The sequence below is a fragment of the Leptidea sinapis genome, chromosome 34, assembly GCF_905404315.1.
Source record: "Leptidea sinapis chromosome 34, ilLepSina1.1, whole genome shotgun sequence".
Lineage (NCBI taxonomy): Eukaryota > Metazoa > Arthropoda > Insecta > Lepidoptera > Pieridae > Leptidea > Leptidea sinapis.
This window is the reverse complement of record NC_066298.1, coordinates 6,833,441-6,851,909: the sequence shown is the minus strand read 5'-3', so window position 1 is coordinate 6,851,909 and position 18,469 is coordinate 6,833,441. Positions and strand designations below refer to the sequence as shown.

Genomic DNA, 18,469 nt, shown 5'->3' with positions numbered 1-18,469 from the left:
TTAATTATGCGTGTTATTTAGAGATAAATTAATTACTTATAATTTATAACTAACGTAGTAGTTTCTGAAATATATACAAAATATACAATGTATATATATAATAGGTACGAATTAAGTATTACAATAAACGATAAAGTCGATGTGGATGGTGAAGATATGGTGTTACCTGCATTTAAATTTTATGGCAAAGTGTGCTTTGAATTGCACCCATATTGCGTTTTATATTTCCAACTTGTTGACTACGGAGAATACAATAATATCATATTACACAATAAAGCATTTTGTGTCCATCCATGTTAGAATCAAACGTTGATAGACTATCTGTCACTACGTTTTTTGAAACATCCTGTGTGTTTATATTAATACGTCATTAAGACGAAACAGGCATGAAATGTACGCTCCCTGCTGATAACTTATTTCTTTGCGTTTTGTATGTAGGTTGTGGTGATAATGTTATAATATAAATATATTTTTTGTTTTGTGATTAAATCTAGTCTTATTAAAAAAAAATACATTTAAATCATAAAAGATATTTAAAGCTTTTATTTTTGTACTTTTACATAATTTAATTTACATAACTATATCTTAAAACCATTGCTTAAATAATAATTTTAATCCTGTAATACAAAAGACATTTTAATGTGCCTATAATTCGTATACTGATATCTGTTTTTAATCCAAGCGCGGAAATATTTACACACCTCTTGATTGATTTTGTATTTCAGTTTGGTTCAAAGAGTTATTAGTTATTATCTTCATATCACTGAGTATGTCTGTAGTGTTAATAAGCAATTTACTGAATAAAATAAATAATAAATCAAAAGCATTATCCATATTGAGTGTTCGGTCGCTCTGGCCTCTCTAAGGACAGTGTGCCATCATCATGCAATGTGTAAGCTGTTCCGATGGACTGGTGCGTCCAGATCTTGACAGCTTTGAGATGGGCATCACTTTGTTGACTGGCCGCAGCCTGTTGACTTGTGGCACTCGTTGTTGGCGGAGAAAGATGAACTGCTGGGGCTTTATGAAACGTTTGTGCTCTTTGGTTTTGATTAAGTTGGTTGCGCGTTGATGATGTTACCTAAAAACAAAAAACATATTGTAATTTGAGAAAGAAATTTTTATGCTTTATGGTTAGAATATGCTAGAATAAATCCCAGGCTCGATAGAATTTATAAATAAAACATAATAATATATTATATCAGACGACTTCTTGGCCCACCTATTGCAAATTCCTACAAAAGAATCGCTGATTTTTGGGTATGGACACATTGAATCGACTGAATATTATGAATATTCTGAAAGTTTTGAGTATTCAACGACGTTAAGTCGTTAAATTTTCCCGTTATTCTTATGCCTAAATTTTTGTAATCAGTTTTTATTTCAAGCAAAAAGGTCAGTTCCATTCATATCGAAAATATACATTTTCTTCAAACTAAATTCTTCTTTAATGATATTAAGAAATTATTACATTTTCTAGTAGCTTACCGTGTAATGAGGTACTCTGTAGGAGTTCACTGATTCTAGTTTTGAATTTTCATAGTTCATTAGCGGTAAATTGGCAATGTTTTCTAATTGGTACATCGATTCTGCCCTCAATATAGAAGGAACAATTTTTGTGTGAGCACCAACGAAATCTTCGCGTAAATTATCGGGCTTCGGTAAGATTTCTTCTTGTGAGTTATCAGAATAAATTACACCTTGGTTGTTCTGGGGAGTAATAGAGTCCTCACTGTACATATTATTATTCGAATTGTGTTCACTCTGACCTAAGTCTTGTTGAATAAAGCTATCTATGAAAGAATATTGGTTTGATTCATCCGTGTCTACAAATGTATTTTGTATATCATTATGTAATAGATTGTTTTCATCTCCGCCTGATATATGGCCCGGTAAATAATTTATCGCCTCTTTGAACTCAAAGTTATGCGCATTGCTTATGAAAGGTTTAATTTCTTCGAATTCTTGAGGTATTATTTCGGAATAATTAGGGTGATATTCCTCAAAATTTTTGTTCTCTCCTTGACTTGCCATTTCAAATATCTTATCTAAATCTTTCTTTGAGAGATTCCTGACAATATTGCTCAGGTCTTCATCAGTTATTTCTTCATTTCTCGACGAATCTTTAGATGCAGGGTACTCTTCGTTCATCATCTCTGGATACTTGTTCCTACTACTAGGCCTGTATGCATTTTCAGAGCCACGATAATCGTCATATGGTATGCCCTCATAACTACTAACCTTATAAGGCCTCGGGGGTCTGGAGTAATGACTGTTTTCATTGAAAGGTCCACGAGTGCGGTAAACCGGTGGCGGTTGATTGTAAAATCGCTGCGGTGAATTTGAATATTTCCCGCGCTTAACTCTGACATTAGCGTCACTCACAAACACAAATAATACAAAAATGCATAATATAACTATTTTAATCATTGTGATTTGTACTGAAACGTGAACAACTTGTAAGTGAGGAAGTGAAACTGTTGTCTGTAACTTATAATGTGTTAAAGAAAGTTGTGAATTAAGTTAGAGCGGTGGTTTGACCTTACTTAGCAAGTTACTTTATGTAACACATTTCGTAACTAGAGTTTAAATATGTGACATATTTTTGCGTTTTACTTGAATTTATTATTTTGCGTAGTTATTTTAAAAATTATCGCCTTCAATAACAAACTCATTATGGATTTATACAAAAATAACATTATTAAAATATTTTGTTGTTAGAAATAATATTGTACTCTAACTTAGATGTAACTACTTATAGTTGTTGAGGTAATTTAATATTTGTTTTTAAATAATTGTGTAAATAAAGCTCGATTATTTAAACTAGATAGCCTTAGCCTCTTTATCTGTTTGCAGCATTATGGGAACCCTCACGTAAACAATATTCTATTTGTAATTGTCTGGTTACAGACAGCAATTTGTGTGGACGTAACGGGCGGCACAGACCGACCGTTCACCATTACGTTCAAGCCATACCGCAGCGGCGACGCACCCGTGCGGTTCGACAACCTGTGCGACGACCTCTTTATTAAACTACACCAGGTAAACTACAAAATAATTCATCATTTAAGATGGTGCGTGCTCCCATGATATAGCTTTAATCCAAAATCTCAGTTTTGAAGTGTTAATGCGAATGAAAATTAATCTAGGAATTAATTCACTGAGTGGGTCTGTGTGAACACAGATCTAAGGATCAAAGTAGTTTAAAGTAAAGGATATGTTATGATATAAATTAGGTACATTTCTACATAAACCTTATGAAATAGTTAGCTACAATAGAAAACAAAGTATTTAGTAGAAAAACGAAACAGCAAATATAAAATATGATAATTCAATGTGGTGGGGGTCTGACGGTTCAGCTGTTTAAGACAACATGGCTGAAGTCGAGAAAAAAAGCGCGTCAGAGATTTGACTAACTACCTTACAGGTACACAGTACCTACTGTGTTGCTGATATCTATGGGCGGTTGATTTACCACTTCACCTTACGTGAAAATCATGTCTGTTTGCCGCCTCTTATAAAAAGAGACTTTAAATTTAAAAAATTGGGTGAATGTGGATGGTAGTGCCAGAAGAAGTCGTGATAGTCATGTCATGTAGTCGGGGATATGGGAGACAAGGGATATACCTAATATATTTATGAATATATTAAAAGTATGCTTAAATAATCTGGCTTTCAGGTGGACTCAGGTCAAGTGGCTCTTCTGAGTCCATATCAGTCTATGCTGTACACTTGGGACGACCCCGTCAAAGGAAGAGCGGTGCTGTGGAATATTTACAACAACAAGGCTAAGGGATTTCCTGCAGACTTTTCACAGGACGGGTGAGTTTTTGTGTCAATGTTGATTGTAGTTAACGAGTTGATGTCCTTCAGACTATAGTGAAGGTGCCAAAATATTGAGGATTTTTGCTTTTATGGTTATGGATTTTCGGAAAATGAAAATCTTTCATAAGGCTTGTGTGACTTGATCCCTTAGGCAGAGTTCCATCACCACGCCGTGCATACCGTCAACTCTTACTTAGATACCAACATCACACTCGGATGTTCCATGTAGATCTATTGTGGGTTTCTCTGGAAGTATCCAGATATTTCCTTTGAAAACTTACTACTTATACTTATTGTCATGTGACATGTATATAAAATATTATATTACTGTGTTAAAAAGCTGTATCTTACATATATATCTTTGTTCTAGTTTCGGTGAGGAAAAAGTATGTTTCCAATTGGTGAAACAAAATCTCGTTACTACGAGTAGTGTTACATCCAAATTATCTTCAACTTTCAAAAGGCTCACGCCAAAGTCTCCCGAAGCGTACTCATCCAGTAGTGACGACTCAGACTTTGAAGTAATAGAACACAAACCGAAGAAGACCAGAAAAGACAAAGTAATCGTCTATTGGATATCATATATGGATGGATACCAACGGGTTTTCGCACTGTTTCAAGATGAAAGACTCGCCTATCAATACCGCACGAGTTTGTACTCCGAACGAAGTAATTACGAAATCTATTTGGCTCTATCGACCATCAGTTTGTCCGTGTGTATGCAAACTGAAAACGCTGTAAAAGAACTATCCTATATCAGTATCCACGACTCATTGCCCCGTTGGGAAGTCAACGTCAGCAGTAAATGGAAACAGCTTGCTCCAGATCTCAACTCATGGATAGAGGAACGGTATCAAAATGATCAGAAGAAGTGCCACCTTAAAGAATATGTTCATATAGACTTGGAGAAAATGCAGATGACTAAACCATTCTTTTCTGAATTGAGACGGACATACAGCCCTGGTGTTTGGATGCAAGTGCGAAAGTCGGACACGTACACGTATTGTCATCTTAAACTCCACAGGCTGCAAGTAGACAATCAGCTCCATGATGCCGTATTCCCTTGCGTATTGTACTCGGCACCATGTCCAGATAATCCAAGGCTGAAAAGAGATAAGCCATGTATTGAAATGTCTCTTCTGAAACAGTACCGACCGTCACTAAACCAGGACGTGTATAAGCACCTTAAAGTAGTAGTGCAAGAATTTGTACTGAATTTGGATAGAGGATATGTTAATCATGTTTTCCATATTTTGAACCACTGGAAGTTGGATGAGAAGCCAGCAGTCAGATTGAGAGCAGATCTGGCGCTAGTTCACATGCCTCTGCCAATGATTGCGCTAAAAAATCAAACGACCGCCCAGAGGAATGTTATCTTTGAGTTCGTACATTTATCACCAATAAAGCTATTACTTAGCTTATCATCTCGAGGATATTCTGATAGTTCTGGAAGCCCAACCCGTGGGAGTGGAAACAAGGAAAATAGACCGAAGCTTTTTAATAGCGATCTTTTGGAGTATCTCTTTAACTCGTGGGGTTCTTCTCTATGTGATATGAAAGATGTATGTTTAAGGTAAGCTTTTTTATGCTAGAGATATAATTCCTATGGTAAAGACAACATAATATTAGCATCTTGAACAATTCTTTAGATAAGAGTGCCCAAATATATCGAATATCACTGGCACATTACGTTCTTCACGGCTTAAATGGAAATAAATATGAATATGGTTTGCTGTTGGCTTCAAGCTTTATAGGTACACGTCTTTTCTTAAACTACTTTTTTTAACCTTCAATAATAATATTAGAAATAATGTTTGTCGTAATTTAAAACAGCGCGCAACATATAATCAATACATTGAGTAAGGGTATCCTCTGCATACATTTGAGTGATATTATATTAAGCATAATGTAACTTTCGGCCGATGATACCGCTTTTGGGACCATGTGTGTGTCTTGTTGGACAAATTATTGCAAAACAGCATTTCATTTCAATCACCTGCGTTTGCAATTGTCTTATATTTGTCAAACCGTTTCCAACAACTTCTCAGAATGAGTTACCTGGAGCTTCGCAACGCCCCCCTGCCGCTCTCCTCCTTCGTGGAAACCGCGCGCCGCCACTATTGGATTCAGCTGATGCAGCAATTCTACGTGCTTGTGCTGGGACTGAACATCCTGGGCAACCCGTATAGCTACATCGGTGATTTCACCAAGGAGTTGAGAAATTATTATGAGCCGCATTTGGTAAGTTCAGAAAAATGTTATTGCACAGTCTCTTCCCAAACCATTTACCAGTGGGAGGCGCCTTTGCACAGGATGCCTGCTAGTTTATGGTACAACGGCGCCTATTTCTGCCGTGAAGCAGAATATGTAAACATTACTGTGTTTCGCTCTGAAGGGAGCCGTATATACGGGAGACTTAACATTTTATGTCCCAAGGTGACGAGCGCAATTGTAGTGCCGCTCAGAATTTTTGGGGTTGTCAAGAATCTGAGCGGCACGGCATTGCAATGGGCAGGTCGTATCAATTACCATCAGCTCAATGTCCTGCTCGTTTCAGCCCTTATTTTTATTTAAAAAAACATGAAGAATAACGAGGTACTAGTAACTCATTGATGCGGGAATTCACGGTTTCATTAAAGGTATCCACGTTCTAACGCAGTAAAAGCAGCCAAAGGAAGTTTAATTCAATAATGTATTGAGCGTAGAAGAAAATTCGAGCAAAACACCACACATGCACCTGGTGAGGATGATATGTCTCTTGATAAAACCGCAGTATCGGATCAATTAATCATGTGTGCCAGTAGGGTGCTTTTTTTCATACTGATGTCCAGGTTATAACCTGAAGGTAGACCAGTAGGAGGCTCCTTTGCACAGGAAGCCGGCTAGATTATGGGTACCACAACGGTGCCTATTTCCGCCGTGAAGCAGTAATATGTAAACATATGCCGTAGCTAGTGAAATTACTGGGCAAATGAGACTCAAAATGTTATGTCTCAAGGTGACGAGCGCAATTGTAGTGCCGCTCAGAATTTTTGGGTTTTTCAAGTATCCTGAGCGGCACTGCACTGTAATGGGTAGGGCGTATCAATTAACATCAGCTGAACGTCCTGCTCGTCCCTTATTTTCATTAAAAAAAGACTGGCTAAAATACTCGCGGTACTTTCACTTCCAAGATTGGGCCAAAAACTAAATCACACAAATTATCTACCTTATATGTATTTCTTTATGTGAAAATTTAATAAAAGAGTTTTTTTAAAGATTTTCGCGTAGAAGTTTATTATTATTTTAATTATATATAAAATAGTAATTGTTGTCATCATTAGTTGCATAACCACATTTCGGTGTCGAGGGTAATTTTAAGAAAAATCGTATTTTTGTTTTGTAACAAAGGTTTATTAAAGACTTATTATTTATTAAACCCGACGTTTTGTGACTTCTGTAAAATCTTGTTTTCAGGGCAATTGGAATTAATATTTAACAATCACGTTTGTCAAAGAAATGAAATGAAAATGAAATTTTATTTGCAGGAAACATTGATACTTAAGATGTTAACATAATATTATGGATAATCCAATATGTTTCGTACAATGACATGCAAAATATGTTACAAAATTGTCTAAACACTACTGTTATACCGAAACATGTCGGATTTTACAATGCTATCATTAATATTTATAAAATTAAAATTTTAAGATATTATAATATGAGACGTAAATAACTTAATAATTCATTTAGTACCTATGTATAATATTAACAAATTCAATGCCATAAAAGTATATTAATTTACATATATACAAATAAACTAATTCATTTTATATTGAAATATTCATTTAAACTACAGAAGCACTTATTTGTTAACCACTGCAGTCTTCTTTTAAAAACTTTGAAAGGTAAATCTTTCAATTCATTAGGCATTTTATTATATATTTTCACAGACATGCTGTAACAATTTCTACTAAAAGATGCAGTTCTACAGAAGGGCATTATGAGTTTATTTGGATACCTTGTGTTTAAAACCTTCTGGCTGTTTTTTGTATAGAAATCACACATATGTTTTTGAACAAATAGGCTTATCTCATAAATGTATAGGCATGGCAGAGATAGAATTTTAAATTTTTTTAACTAACGGTCGACAAGAATCTAGGGGGCCGGCTCAACAAACCGCCCTGATACACTTCTTCTGTCCAATAAATAAATGCCCTATGCTCACCGAGTTGCCACATATGACCAATCCATATCTTAAAGCTGAAACCACAAATGCATGATATGCCATTAGCACTGTTTTTTCACCTATTGTTTTTGATACGCGTTTGAGGACAAATACATGTTGGTTAATTTTTTTTGCTAATTTTGTCAACATGTGACTTGAAGGACAAGTTGCTGTCTAAAGTAATACCAAGAAAATTGACAAGTTGTGCTTCTTTAAAATTTTCATTATGACAATTAACATTAATATCTGCATATACATTGTTTTTTTTTTATATTTACAGTCAGGTTATTTTCAGTAAACCATTCAATTGTGTCCTTTATTGTTCTATTAATTTCTATATCATATGTCAATTCATTGTTACATTTAATTACAATAGAGATGTCATCAGCAAAAAGTGTAAAGCTATAAGTAGTAATGCTAGGTAAGTCGTTTATGTAGATTACGAATAGAAGTGGACCCAAAATACTTCCTTGTGGTACACCTTTTGTTTTAAGTCTAAGTTCTGATCGATAAGGTATTACTTCTTGTTTATTATTTAATTTAGCAATTTCAACGTATTGAGTGCGGTTTGAAAGATAAATTTTAAGCCAGTCATTTGCTAGACCTCGAATACCATATTGAACGCATTTATCTAATAGTTTTTCATGACAAACATTGTCAAAAGCTTTGCTCATATTAAAAAATACTGATGTCCCTGGAATTTTTGTGTCCATGCATTCCGATATTTCTTTTATTAGCAAAAAACATGGTAAAGTTGTTGATTTTCCATTTTGTTCCTCCAAAATGATAATATGTTTTGTTAAAAAAGATGTTAATCGCTTGTGCAGTATCTTTTCAAAAATTTTTGAGAAAATACTTATATTTATTTATTTTTATAGGGTGGATGTTGTTCGTGGGGTGAGTTCGATGGCTCAGTTAGTCGACAGTTGGCCGTGGACATGCCGCATACTACTCCTCACAAGACCACTCAGCATGCCTTCGGTAAAATCAACACCAAAAGTTGTAAATATGTATTAGAATATTGAATTGTATTGTTAATAACTATCGTAAGCGCCCAACCGAATTCTACAACGTTTGTTAAGGCAGAGCTCAGGTTACCTCTGAGGCACAAGACCGCCATTGTTCAAATTCATAATAAGAAGCATTTTTAATTTATGCATGTTTTCTTTACAAAACTAACAAAACTATGTCATGTTAAATACTATTAGTAAACAGTAAATAATTTTTCATACAATTTTTATCTAGATTAAATGATGAACATGGCTCCAACTGTAAAAGTAAGGGGTATTTTGTTGATATGTTTCGCAATGTCTGTTAAGGATAGAAATGTGAAGAAAAAATGAATTTTGCTTCTTTTACTCTGCAGACAGGTAATTAATTTTTGTAAATCTTAAAGCTTTATATAAACCATTAAGAAATGGTTTCAATTATATGCTATTTTGGCGATTTCTTGGGATAGCAGCCTTAATAACTGGACATTTTATCATTTGTCTATAATCACCGCCAGGTTTAGCTTTTTGTGAAAAAACATATAGGATCACACATTAAATGTCAAAGTAATATTTTAAATACGATTAGACTGAACAATATTGAATCTATGATTTCGGAAAAGTAAAGCCAATTAAAAGAATAAAACTACCTACCTAGATTATAAAAAATTAAAGAGAAATATGTATCTTACACTACACAAAGGAGTTTTAATTATTATTAATGAATAAAGTTTCTTTTATGACAGGTGTTCATAGTGAGCTGCTAGAAGATCTTCCAGCAGCTGTGCTGGAGGCCCTCAAGTCAAATCCGGCGAGCGTCGCGCTAGCTGTCACCGGAACTATGTCCCGCCCCACATTTGGTGAGAACTGAGTTATTTTAAATAGAGTTTGATTTAAAGGAACTTTCCTAATGATAACTGTGATGGTTTATCTGGATCCTTGGGGCCGAATCATATTTTTGATCAGGTGATCTGACATGGAACAAATATGACATAGGTATTTAGTATGAAAACTCTTTCTCAATTTAGAACATACTGGCTTCTAACAGCTCCTCTAAACTTTTAAGGGGCTTTTAAGTTTAAAATAGATATTCAATATATTTTTTAATTACTTTTAATAAAATGTATCGTCCTCAGTACCTACTATTAATACATATACAAATATGATCTGTAAAAGTACATAATGATTATTAATTTTAGGTTAGGTATACTTGTTATTCATTCATATTTATATTTGAACCGACCGTATAGGAGTCAAACCCGCATACATCTCCAGTTAATGTCAATTCTGTTTACACATACATTTGTATTTTATTACTAGAAGTGATTGAAATCAATTAAAATTCAATTCGTACTAATTAATATAGCATGTGTTTGTTATGCATCTTGGAAATATAATCCCCGTGCATTAAGAACGACAGACGCCGCCATTTTGACTTCAAGTACGTCGAAAACGGTTAATAAATAAAGTGATGTCACTAATATGTAATACGTTAATATAGAAGGTTGCGTCTCTGTTTCAACGCGCGGGGGTTATAGGCATTTATTTAATTTTCATCGCATGTATGAAATTTTAGCAACATTTTTACACAAGAGATTCGTTAAGAATGTCCTGCAAGAAATAATTGTGATTGAAAAAGAAGACAAAACCATAAATCTATCAGCTCTATCATCAGCATTAACCATTAATTAATATGCATGCAAGTGTGTGTTACGCGCTTTACTTTTAAAAGCGATGCGCTGTCTGATAGTTTAGTAAACTGGATTATAAAACTAACACGTTTGCGAGAATAGTTAATAAGTCACATGCATAATATTATATTCACGGGTTAATAATTAGTTTTTTAAGGTTGTAACCAACCTTTGGCGCTCAATTTGTGCATTTTACTTATAAAGCACCTACGGGAGTAGTCGGGCCGCACACTAAACACACTTTTGATGCATGTAAACTGTGGTATCACATTTTTTATGACAACCCATTAACCCTCCTCATTAAACGCATACATGCACAGTATGAATACAATATGTAAGCATATGTAGCAGCTCAGTGTGCGGCCCGACTGAAATACTTACCTATACATCTTTACAGTAAGTATGTGAAATAAATACAAATAGTGGGTCGACTCAACCATGATGTGCGTTAATGAAAGCAAGCGGCGTCTCCTCCTGCCCGCGCTGTCTGCGGTCGTACCGATTTGTTCAATTGTCAATCGGTACTCGTATTAAGGAATGTAACGTACAAACAAAAGTCAAATTAGTACCTTTTACAGCTTTTTGCTTACCACTTCTATTTCAACTTCTTAGAGCAACTTTTGTAACAGTTATTTTAAAGGAGTTGACCCACTATATTTTGTATTTATTTTGCACATATTTGTATGTGATTACTCTTGACAAAACATTTCTTCTAGCCCCCTGTTCTATTTTGTTTTAGAATGACCTGGTTTATATTTTAATCAATTTATTTATTTTCTATGTTTCTGTTGGATGTTTAGAGGAAGATAATAATACTATTTTCAAATGTAAGTACAGTTCAACGTAGAGGTAGAGAATCGCTTGCATGTAAGGTATGGCTTTGACAATGGCATATAACACAACCATCCTGACAAGTATATATATATAACTGATTTAAAAATATTAGTAGACAAAAATATTATACCAACACACCTTTTTGACACACTTATTACACAAATTATCTTATCCCAAATTAGACATATATAGCCTGTGTTATGGGTTGCAAGACAACGATATATTTAATACAAATAAACATACATAAATACATATAAACATCCATAACTTTACCTTTATACCTTTTGACACAATCTTTGTTTTAAAAAAGAAGTCAATAAAATTATGAAAATACTGCAAGATGGTTAGTCATTGTTCGTAGTTATTGTTTTTTTCGTTAGTTTTTCTTGTTTATTAAGTAAGAACATAGTTAAAGAATGTATATAATACCTATTAAGCATGTTTAGTTAGCCTATAAGTGGAGCGTACAACATTATAAAAGAATTTTTAAATATATCTGTAGATTAAGACAGTTGTATGCATGTTGGCTTCCTAATCAATAAATAAATAAATAAATATATAAATCTTTTGACAAATTATATAAATAAAATTACGTTCCTCCTCTTGCCACCGTCTATCCCATTCTCTCCCAGGTATCTTTTACTCCCATCAACTCTTTGTAAGCTCTCGTAGGTAGGTTTAAATGCACGCCTAAGTGGACATTTTCCGACACTTCTATATCTTCTTGGGCTTATGTATCTAAACCACAGATAACAGAAAATTCGCTCAAGCGTAATTCATCGTTGGCTTTTTATCGACAGGCAATCCCTATCATAAGGACACATTGTTCTGTGTAGGGATGCTGTACCTACGTATCTTCCGAGCAAACTAATGTGCGAACGAATAGTCGCACTCAATTCCCTTCATACACAAAACCCCAAGTATTGTATTTTTATAAAGTTGGTGCGAACTTCTAAGGCTGGGTCTGCACATTTTATTGTAACGAATTCGGCGGTTAAAAGCTGTAAAGCGAAAGAGTATGTGTGACCCTGGTGAGTGAGAGAGAAGTACGATCTTCTATTTGCTCTTGTTCGTTGCATGTGGATAAGGGCTAATGCGACACATGTTTCATACTCAGCGCTCATAATCAGCTCTCTATAATAATCTATATATATAAAAATGAATTGCTTTTCGATATTCTCGCTAAAACTCGAGAACGGCTGGACCGATTTGGCAAATTTAGGTCTTGAATTACTTGTGTAAGTCCAGAGAAGGTTTAAAAGGTGTGTAAATAGGAAAGTGCTGCTAAATTAAATAAAAACAACAAAATTTGTTTTCCTTTGATGTGTCCATACATAATTTCTATGAAAGAATTTATTGACGCACGGTTTGACAGTTCTGCTGTAAAACAATTTCATTACGACAGCAGGGTACATATTTTACGAAGCAATTTTTGATGATATGATTTATTATTGACAAATTCATAAAAAAAAAATATTTATTATATACAGAACAGCGTCTGTCGGGTCAACTTGTCAGAAAAATATTTTTTTCAAATTCGGAACTGGGTTTAAATAATAAACATACTAGTTCCGTAACTTTGGAGTTCGGGGGTTCTATTAAATATCTCGAGAAGGCATAATACAATATATAGCACTTATGGATTATGTGATAGAATCGAAATGTAGAGCTACCTGATATGGTGTATGGGTTCCTGATACCGCAATTAAACTACTTATTCGGGTCCATTTTGTGTGCAGTGTTACTGGAACCAGCCTCCTTCCAGAAGTTCAGTAAGTGTTCTGAGCTCCTGGGATGGAGCGACCCTGTATTTACTGTAGAGCTATTTAATGTTACGTAAGAAATAACATGACCTTAGTTTTAGACGAATCTTACGAAGCTCGCCACAAAAATTAAGTATTCCTGTCACCAATTCCGGAGTTACAAATGTTACTGAAATGTTTACAGTTTTAAAAAAGTAATTCTGGAGCTAAGCACTTCTAGCACAAGCTTAACATTCGCTCTATAAATTTGTCAAATCAATCTAAATCCATCATTCATTTCTAAAAATTTGGTGATATAGGTACCTCAATATTTCCTCACTACCTAAACTGTACTCTTAGACGCCTTCTGTTGACAGAAGGCGTCTCGATACGTAACACAATCTAATGTTGTTATCTTTTTTAAGTACAGTTATCTAATATATAAAATTCTCATGTCGCGGTGTTTGTAGTTAAACTCCTTCGAAACGGCTTGACCGATTCTAATGAAATTTTGAGTGCATATTGGGTAGGTCTGAGAATCGGACAACACCTATTTTTCATTCCCCTAAATGTTAAGGGTGGTCCACGCCAATTTTTTTTTTATTTTTTTTTTAAATTTGTTTGATACGAGTCAGCATTAAAAATACATACAACTTCAAATTTTCACCCATCTACGATCAACAGTTACTTTTGTATCGCAATTTTAATATCAGCAAAACAACGTTTGCTGGGTCAGCTAGTATATATATATATATACAAAACACACGTGTTTACGGGTTTCGTATTAGGACGTCCTCTGGAATAAGACTGTTCACTGTAGCGCTGTTTTAACAAATAAGTTTTGCTTTGTTGTTCTGCGATGCTTTCCTGCTATATATTATAGTTTATACACAAATTACAAACAAGTCCTTAAAAACAACAAATTGTTTAGATTTACAAGAGCGACACCTCAAGTCAATTTCCTAATATGGGTTCGAGTTCCGCATCGTTCATAAAATTGTGTTTTTCAAATTTTATTTATGTATTGATCCTAGAAGGGAGGGGTATCACTTTAAAAACAAAACAAATTGTTTATATATAGTTTATATTCATCCTGAAAGGTGAAGCCCTGAAGGTAGGTAAGTATTTTGAAATCTGATGGATAGTTTGGAATATTTTGTAAGTTTCCTATAAAGGCTTCTTCTAATGTGCTTTCATCAATCTTAATGCTCTGGCGTACGAAAATTATTGAGCGTGCGTAGTACATATATGAATGCTAATTAATATCAATACGCTTATGTATAACTCTTATGAACGCAATGATGATAAATAGTTAATAGATATACTAGACTATATAGAATCTTAATAATGTGTAAGAAAATGTCATGTATTGTTGGTATTCCAATAAATAAAAAAATAAATGTAATAGATAGGTTATGTATTTATTTATGTTAAAAGCATAGTTTTCGCCATCAATATCAATTCAAAAAATACATCGACATAATGGATCCATTTTCATTTTTATTTCCATCGTTAATGGAAATGCTAATCAATCTCGGATCGCCAATTTAGGAGTGGAATATAAAAAGTAAAAATCACAATTAATTTGTAACTCTGATACAAGATAAGCGGCCTTTTTCAATAACGCATCTCTAGATACGGATAGATTCCTATGACCATTTAATGACATGATCTTATCTATCCATAGTTATGTCCAATATAGTCCAATGCAATCTGTCGATAGGTTATTGAAATTTAAGTAGGCGTAAAAGGATAGATTTGTCTACCTCAAGTAAGTTAAACTAAGGATAGATAGGTTATTGAAAATGGCCGATAATTAATGCACGAGTATTGTAACATGTTGTTAATACAAATTTCAGACGTGTGCCGCGAGGTGTCGCGCGCGGTTCAGAGAGGATGCGGTGCAGACGCGGCCGAGGGAGCGCTGCGAGCGTGCGCGGAACGCTCCGGCGGCCGCTGGGTGGCTCGCCGACGACTACCGCGACACTGTTCCGCTGTCGAGGTTTGTACATAATATAACCCGAGCCAATGATCAATATTAATTTTAGGTCAATCGAAGAGCATTGTAGGAATTACCTTGTATTACTTTTGTTGCTAACGGCTTGCGGGGGGTTTTCTGTACTCTCAATTTTAAAGCAAATTAATTGTAGATGGTTGTATAATTGTATAATGTATTTTTTTTATGAAAAAAAGGAACGAGACGAGCAGGACGTTCAGCTGATGGTAATTGATATGCCCTGCCCATTACAATGCAGTGCCGCTCAGGATTCTTAAAAATCCCAAAAATTCTGGGCGGTTCTACAATAATTGCGCTCGTCATCTTGAGACATAGAATGTTAAGTCTCAAATTCCAAGTGATTTCACTAGCTACGGCGCTCTTCAGACCGAAACAAAGTAATGTTAACACATTACTGAATCACGTCAGAAATAGGCGCCGTTGTGGTACCCATAATCTAGCCGGCATCCTGTGCATTAGAGCCTCCCACTGGTAAAAATGAGTATTAGTATATAGGTTATGTTATACCTACTCTATTTATTGACCTACTCGGTGTGTGAAGGGTGTACGAGCGTACAGTGTGAACGCGGCGCGGGGCGCGGCACTGCTCCGAAGCGTGTCTCGCGGACACTACGCCGACACTGACACTTACGTCGCGCATGCGCACCTCTCTGCCACATCGCTCTCTACGTTACTACTCACGACGCAGTAAGTACAACCTTCAAAATAAGCGCGTACACCTTTAAAGGCCGGCAACGCTCAAGTGATTCCTCTGGTGTTGCAAGAGAACGCGGGCGGTGGTGAACACTTAACACCGCTCGTTTGTCCTCCTTTTTCCATAAAAAAAGTACGCACCTTGGCTGTCTAATACCTCTACTGACATCTCAGGCCTCTACGTAAGTCGTCGTTGGACTTACTTGAAAATAAACCACTATATTATAATTTATAGAGGTCACGTCGGAGTAGCGTGTTGAGAAGTCAGTAGACAGCTTCGAAATTTAACTTTGATTGTTGGGCTTCAGTGTAACGATAGCAGTATTTATAACCCCGACGGTTGGAAACAGGGATAGTGGGGGAATCTTGTCGTCTTAACGTGAATAAACAGAAGTCTGATCACTTCCATAACAAACCGTTGTTACTTTTTTGGTAATTTTAAAGTATATGCGCAGAGTTGACGTCACATAGACGGCAGCGTGTCCCTCTCTCAACTTGCGGGGAAAAAACTGAACTAAATTTATGTGGAATAATTAAATAACATCTGAGTCATACATCTTTGTGCCGTTTGGTGTCGAGACACTTGGCCCGTGGGGCCCAGAGGCGCGGTGAATGTTCAAAATACTATCTTCGCGCCCCCCAATAAGGCTACTGGGAACCCAAGCGCTGACAGCTATTTCGGTTAACGGTTAGCCTAGCTATCCAACGCGGAAATGCTGCCAGTATTCTTGGTACGCTTCCACGTAATGACAGTTTTTATTATGTAGTCATACTATTGTAAATATACATAATAAGACATAATAAGATAAGGTTTGTTTTGTTTGAATAATAAATATTGTATAACTATTCCATATTATTTAAGTTAGTTTTGCCTTACGTAGTTTTCTTTACTTATATTTTAATTTTAACTATTCCAGGCATATATTCTTAGTCCGCGCCAGCAGCAACCGCAGCAGCTGGCACCTGGAGTGGTCTGTAAAGTTGGATGACCTGATCGGTGTACCTGTAGAGCAGGGCAACAAACTGTTTCTTAATATTAAACAGGTTAGTAATGGAAGGGGTAGCACGAATAGAGGTCGATTTCTGAGATTAAAATCGGTTACAGTATTTTTCGTAGTATTGTTTTGTGCAACTATAATAGAGGGATTTATCAGGTATCTTATTCCCCGCTCGAGATGAGATATTAAAAAGATTTAAACGACTTTAAGACTTTTCATTTTCATTTATACATAATAAAATAATTTTAATTTGCATCGTATCTACATCACGAAGATTCTAGAAGTTGGCGGTAGAAATCAGGTTGAGGAAATGTTTGGAACAGTGTTGTAATAGCGGACATATACGAGTCGATCATCGCACATCACGTTGTGCCCTTTCAGTGATTGCAATGGCCCGTGCCGTGTTTCCACATTTTCCCCAGTTCACGTTCGAGCATCAATGGGTTCGCGCGTTGTCATAACCATTCACCATTTTAACCAATTAGACTTGGTTCAATAAACCAATTGTTCTTATCTCGTTTAATTTATGAACCATACATAAATTAATCTGTACGGCAACCATAACAACGTACATCGTGGTCCTTCGAGCCGGACCTGAACCTGCGATCTATGGATTAAAAAATGTATACGAATGGACGACAATACGGGTTATATTAACCCGTTGCAGCATTTAAAATTTAAATGATATGTAGTATTGCAATAATTTTCAGGATGAAATGGTTAACTACTTCTCGACGGATGAAAAGGTGGTAGAAATTCAGGATCCAGAAGTACTACGGTGGCTTCGAAATAAGATTGAGTTCGCTCTGGTGCAAGCGCTCGAAGACAAGCGATGTAACAGTGAATAAATAATCTCAAAGATTATGTGACCCTACCTATTAATATCACCTATCTAGGATTTGGATTGACTAAATGTAACATACCCCGTACATCTCTAACCTATGAATAGGAAAATTCACTAAATATTTGCATAATGTGCTTTTCACTAAAATAGCTTAAACTTATTTTTGTGCCTGTGTAGGTACACGATCATGAATGACTGCTATAAAATTGATCTGCGCTTTTTTTTTTGAGAAAATCTTAAAAATTATATTGAGTGTGCTGTTATTTATTATGATTTCCTATAATCAGCACTTGTGATGTAACGCATCAGCGGGGAATCCTGTCAGTGTCATTAAGGTCGTAAAAGGGCACATTTTTTATATGGAGGGGGCGAATAGGCAAGTGGATACCTGATGGGAAGTTATAACCAGCCGCCCGTAAAGATCCGCAATACACGAGATCAAGAGGTGCGTTACCAACATACTTTACGTTAGGAACCTTCTAGCTTACAAGTTCCTAAGTCCTATCGATTAGGGAATACCGCCGCCGGCAGATGATCTAACAGTGGCTGTGCGAAGTTCCGTGCGAATTGCGGTTGTGGAATAGCAGACAAATTTGTGTCTGCCGACAACGTAAGCTCATATTGTA

At 35.5% G+C, this 18,469-nt stretch overlaps 2 protein-coding genes across 2 annotated transcripts in view; one reads left to right on the top strand and one right to left on the bottom strand.

The window, feature by feature from the left end:
* Window positions 1-11,562, top strand: part of LOC126974841 (intermembrane lipid transfer protein VPS13A-like) — a 73,502-nt gene extending 61,940 nt beyond the window's left edge. Inside the window, exons 44-50 of the mRNA XM_050822510.1 lie at window positions 2,911-3,042; window positions 3,680-3,822; window positions 4,196-5,398; window positions 5,874-6,066; window positions 8,914-9,016; window positions 9,771-9,884; window positions 11,516-11,562. Coding sequence (XP_050678467.1) covers window positions 2,911-3,042; window positions 3,680-3,822; window positions 4,196-5,398; window positions 5,874-6,066; window positions 8,914-9,016; window positions 9,771-9,884; window positions 11,516-11,562 — 1,935 coding nt within the window. The remainder of the gene's footprint in view (window positions 1-2,910; window positions 3,043-3,679; window positions 3,823-4,195; window positions 5,399-5,873; window positions 6,067-8,913; window positions 9,017-9,770; window positions 9,885-11,515) is intronic.
* Window positions 515-2,453, bottom strand: LOC126974959 (uncharacterized). The gene is made up of 2 exons (XM_050822723.1): window positions 1,489-2,453; window positions 515-1,081 (listed from the first exon to the last, which is right to left on the bottom strand). The coding sequence occupies exons 1-2, from the start codon at window positions 2,428-2,430 to the stop codon at window positions 827-829; spliced, it is 1,197 nt and encodes a 398-aa protein (XP_050678680.1). The 5' UTR covers window positions 2,431-2,453; the 3' UTR covers window positions 515-826.
* Window positions 11,563-18,469: the final 6,907 nt, after the last annotated feature.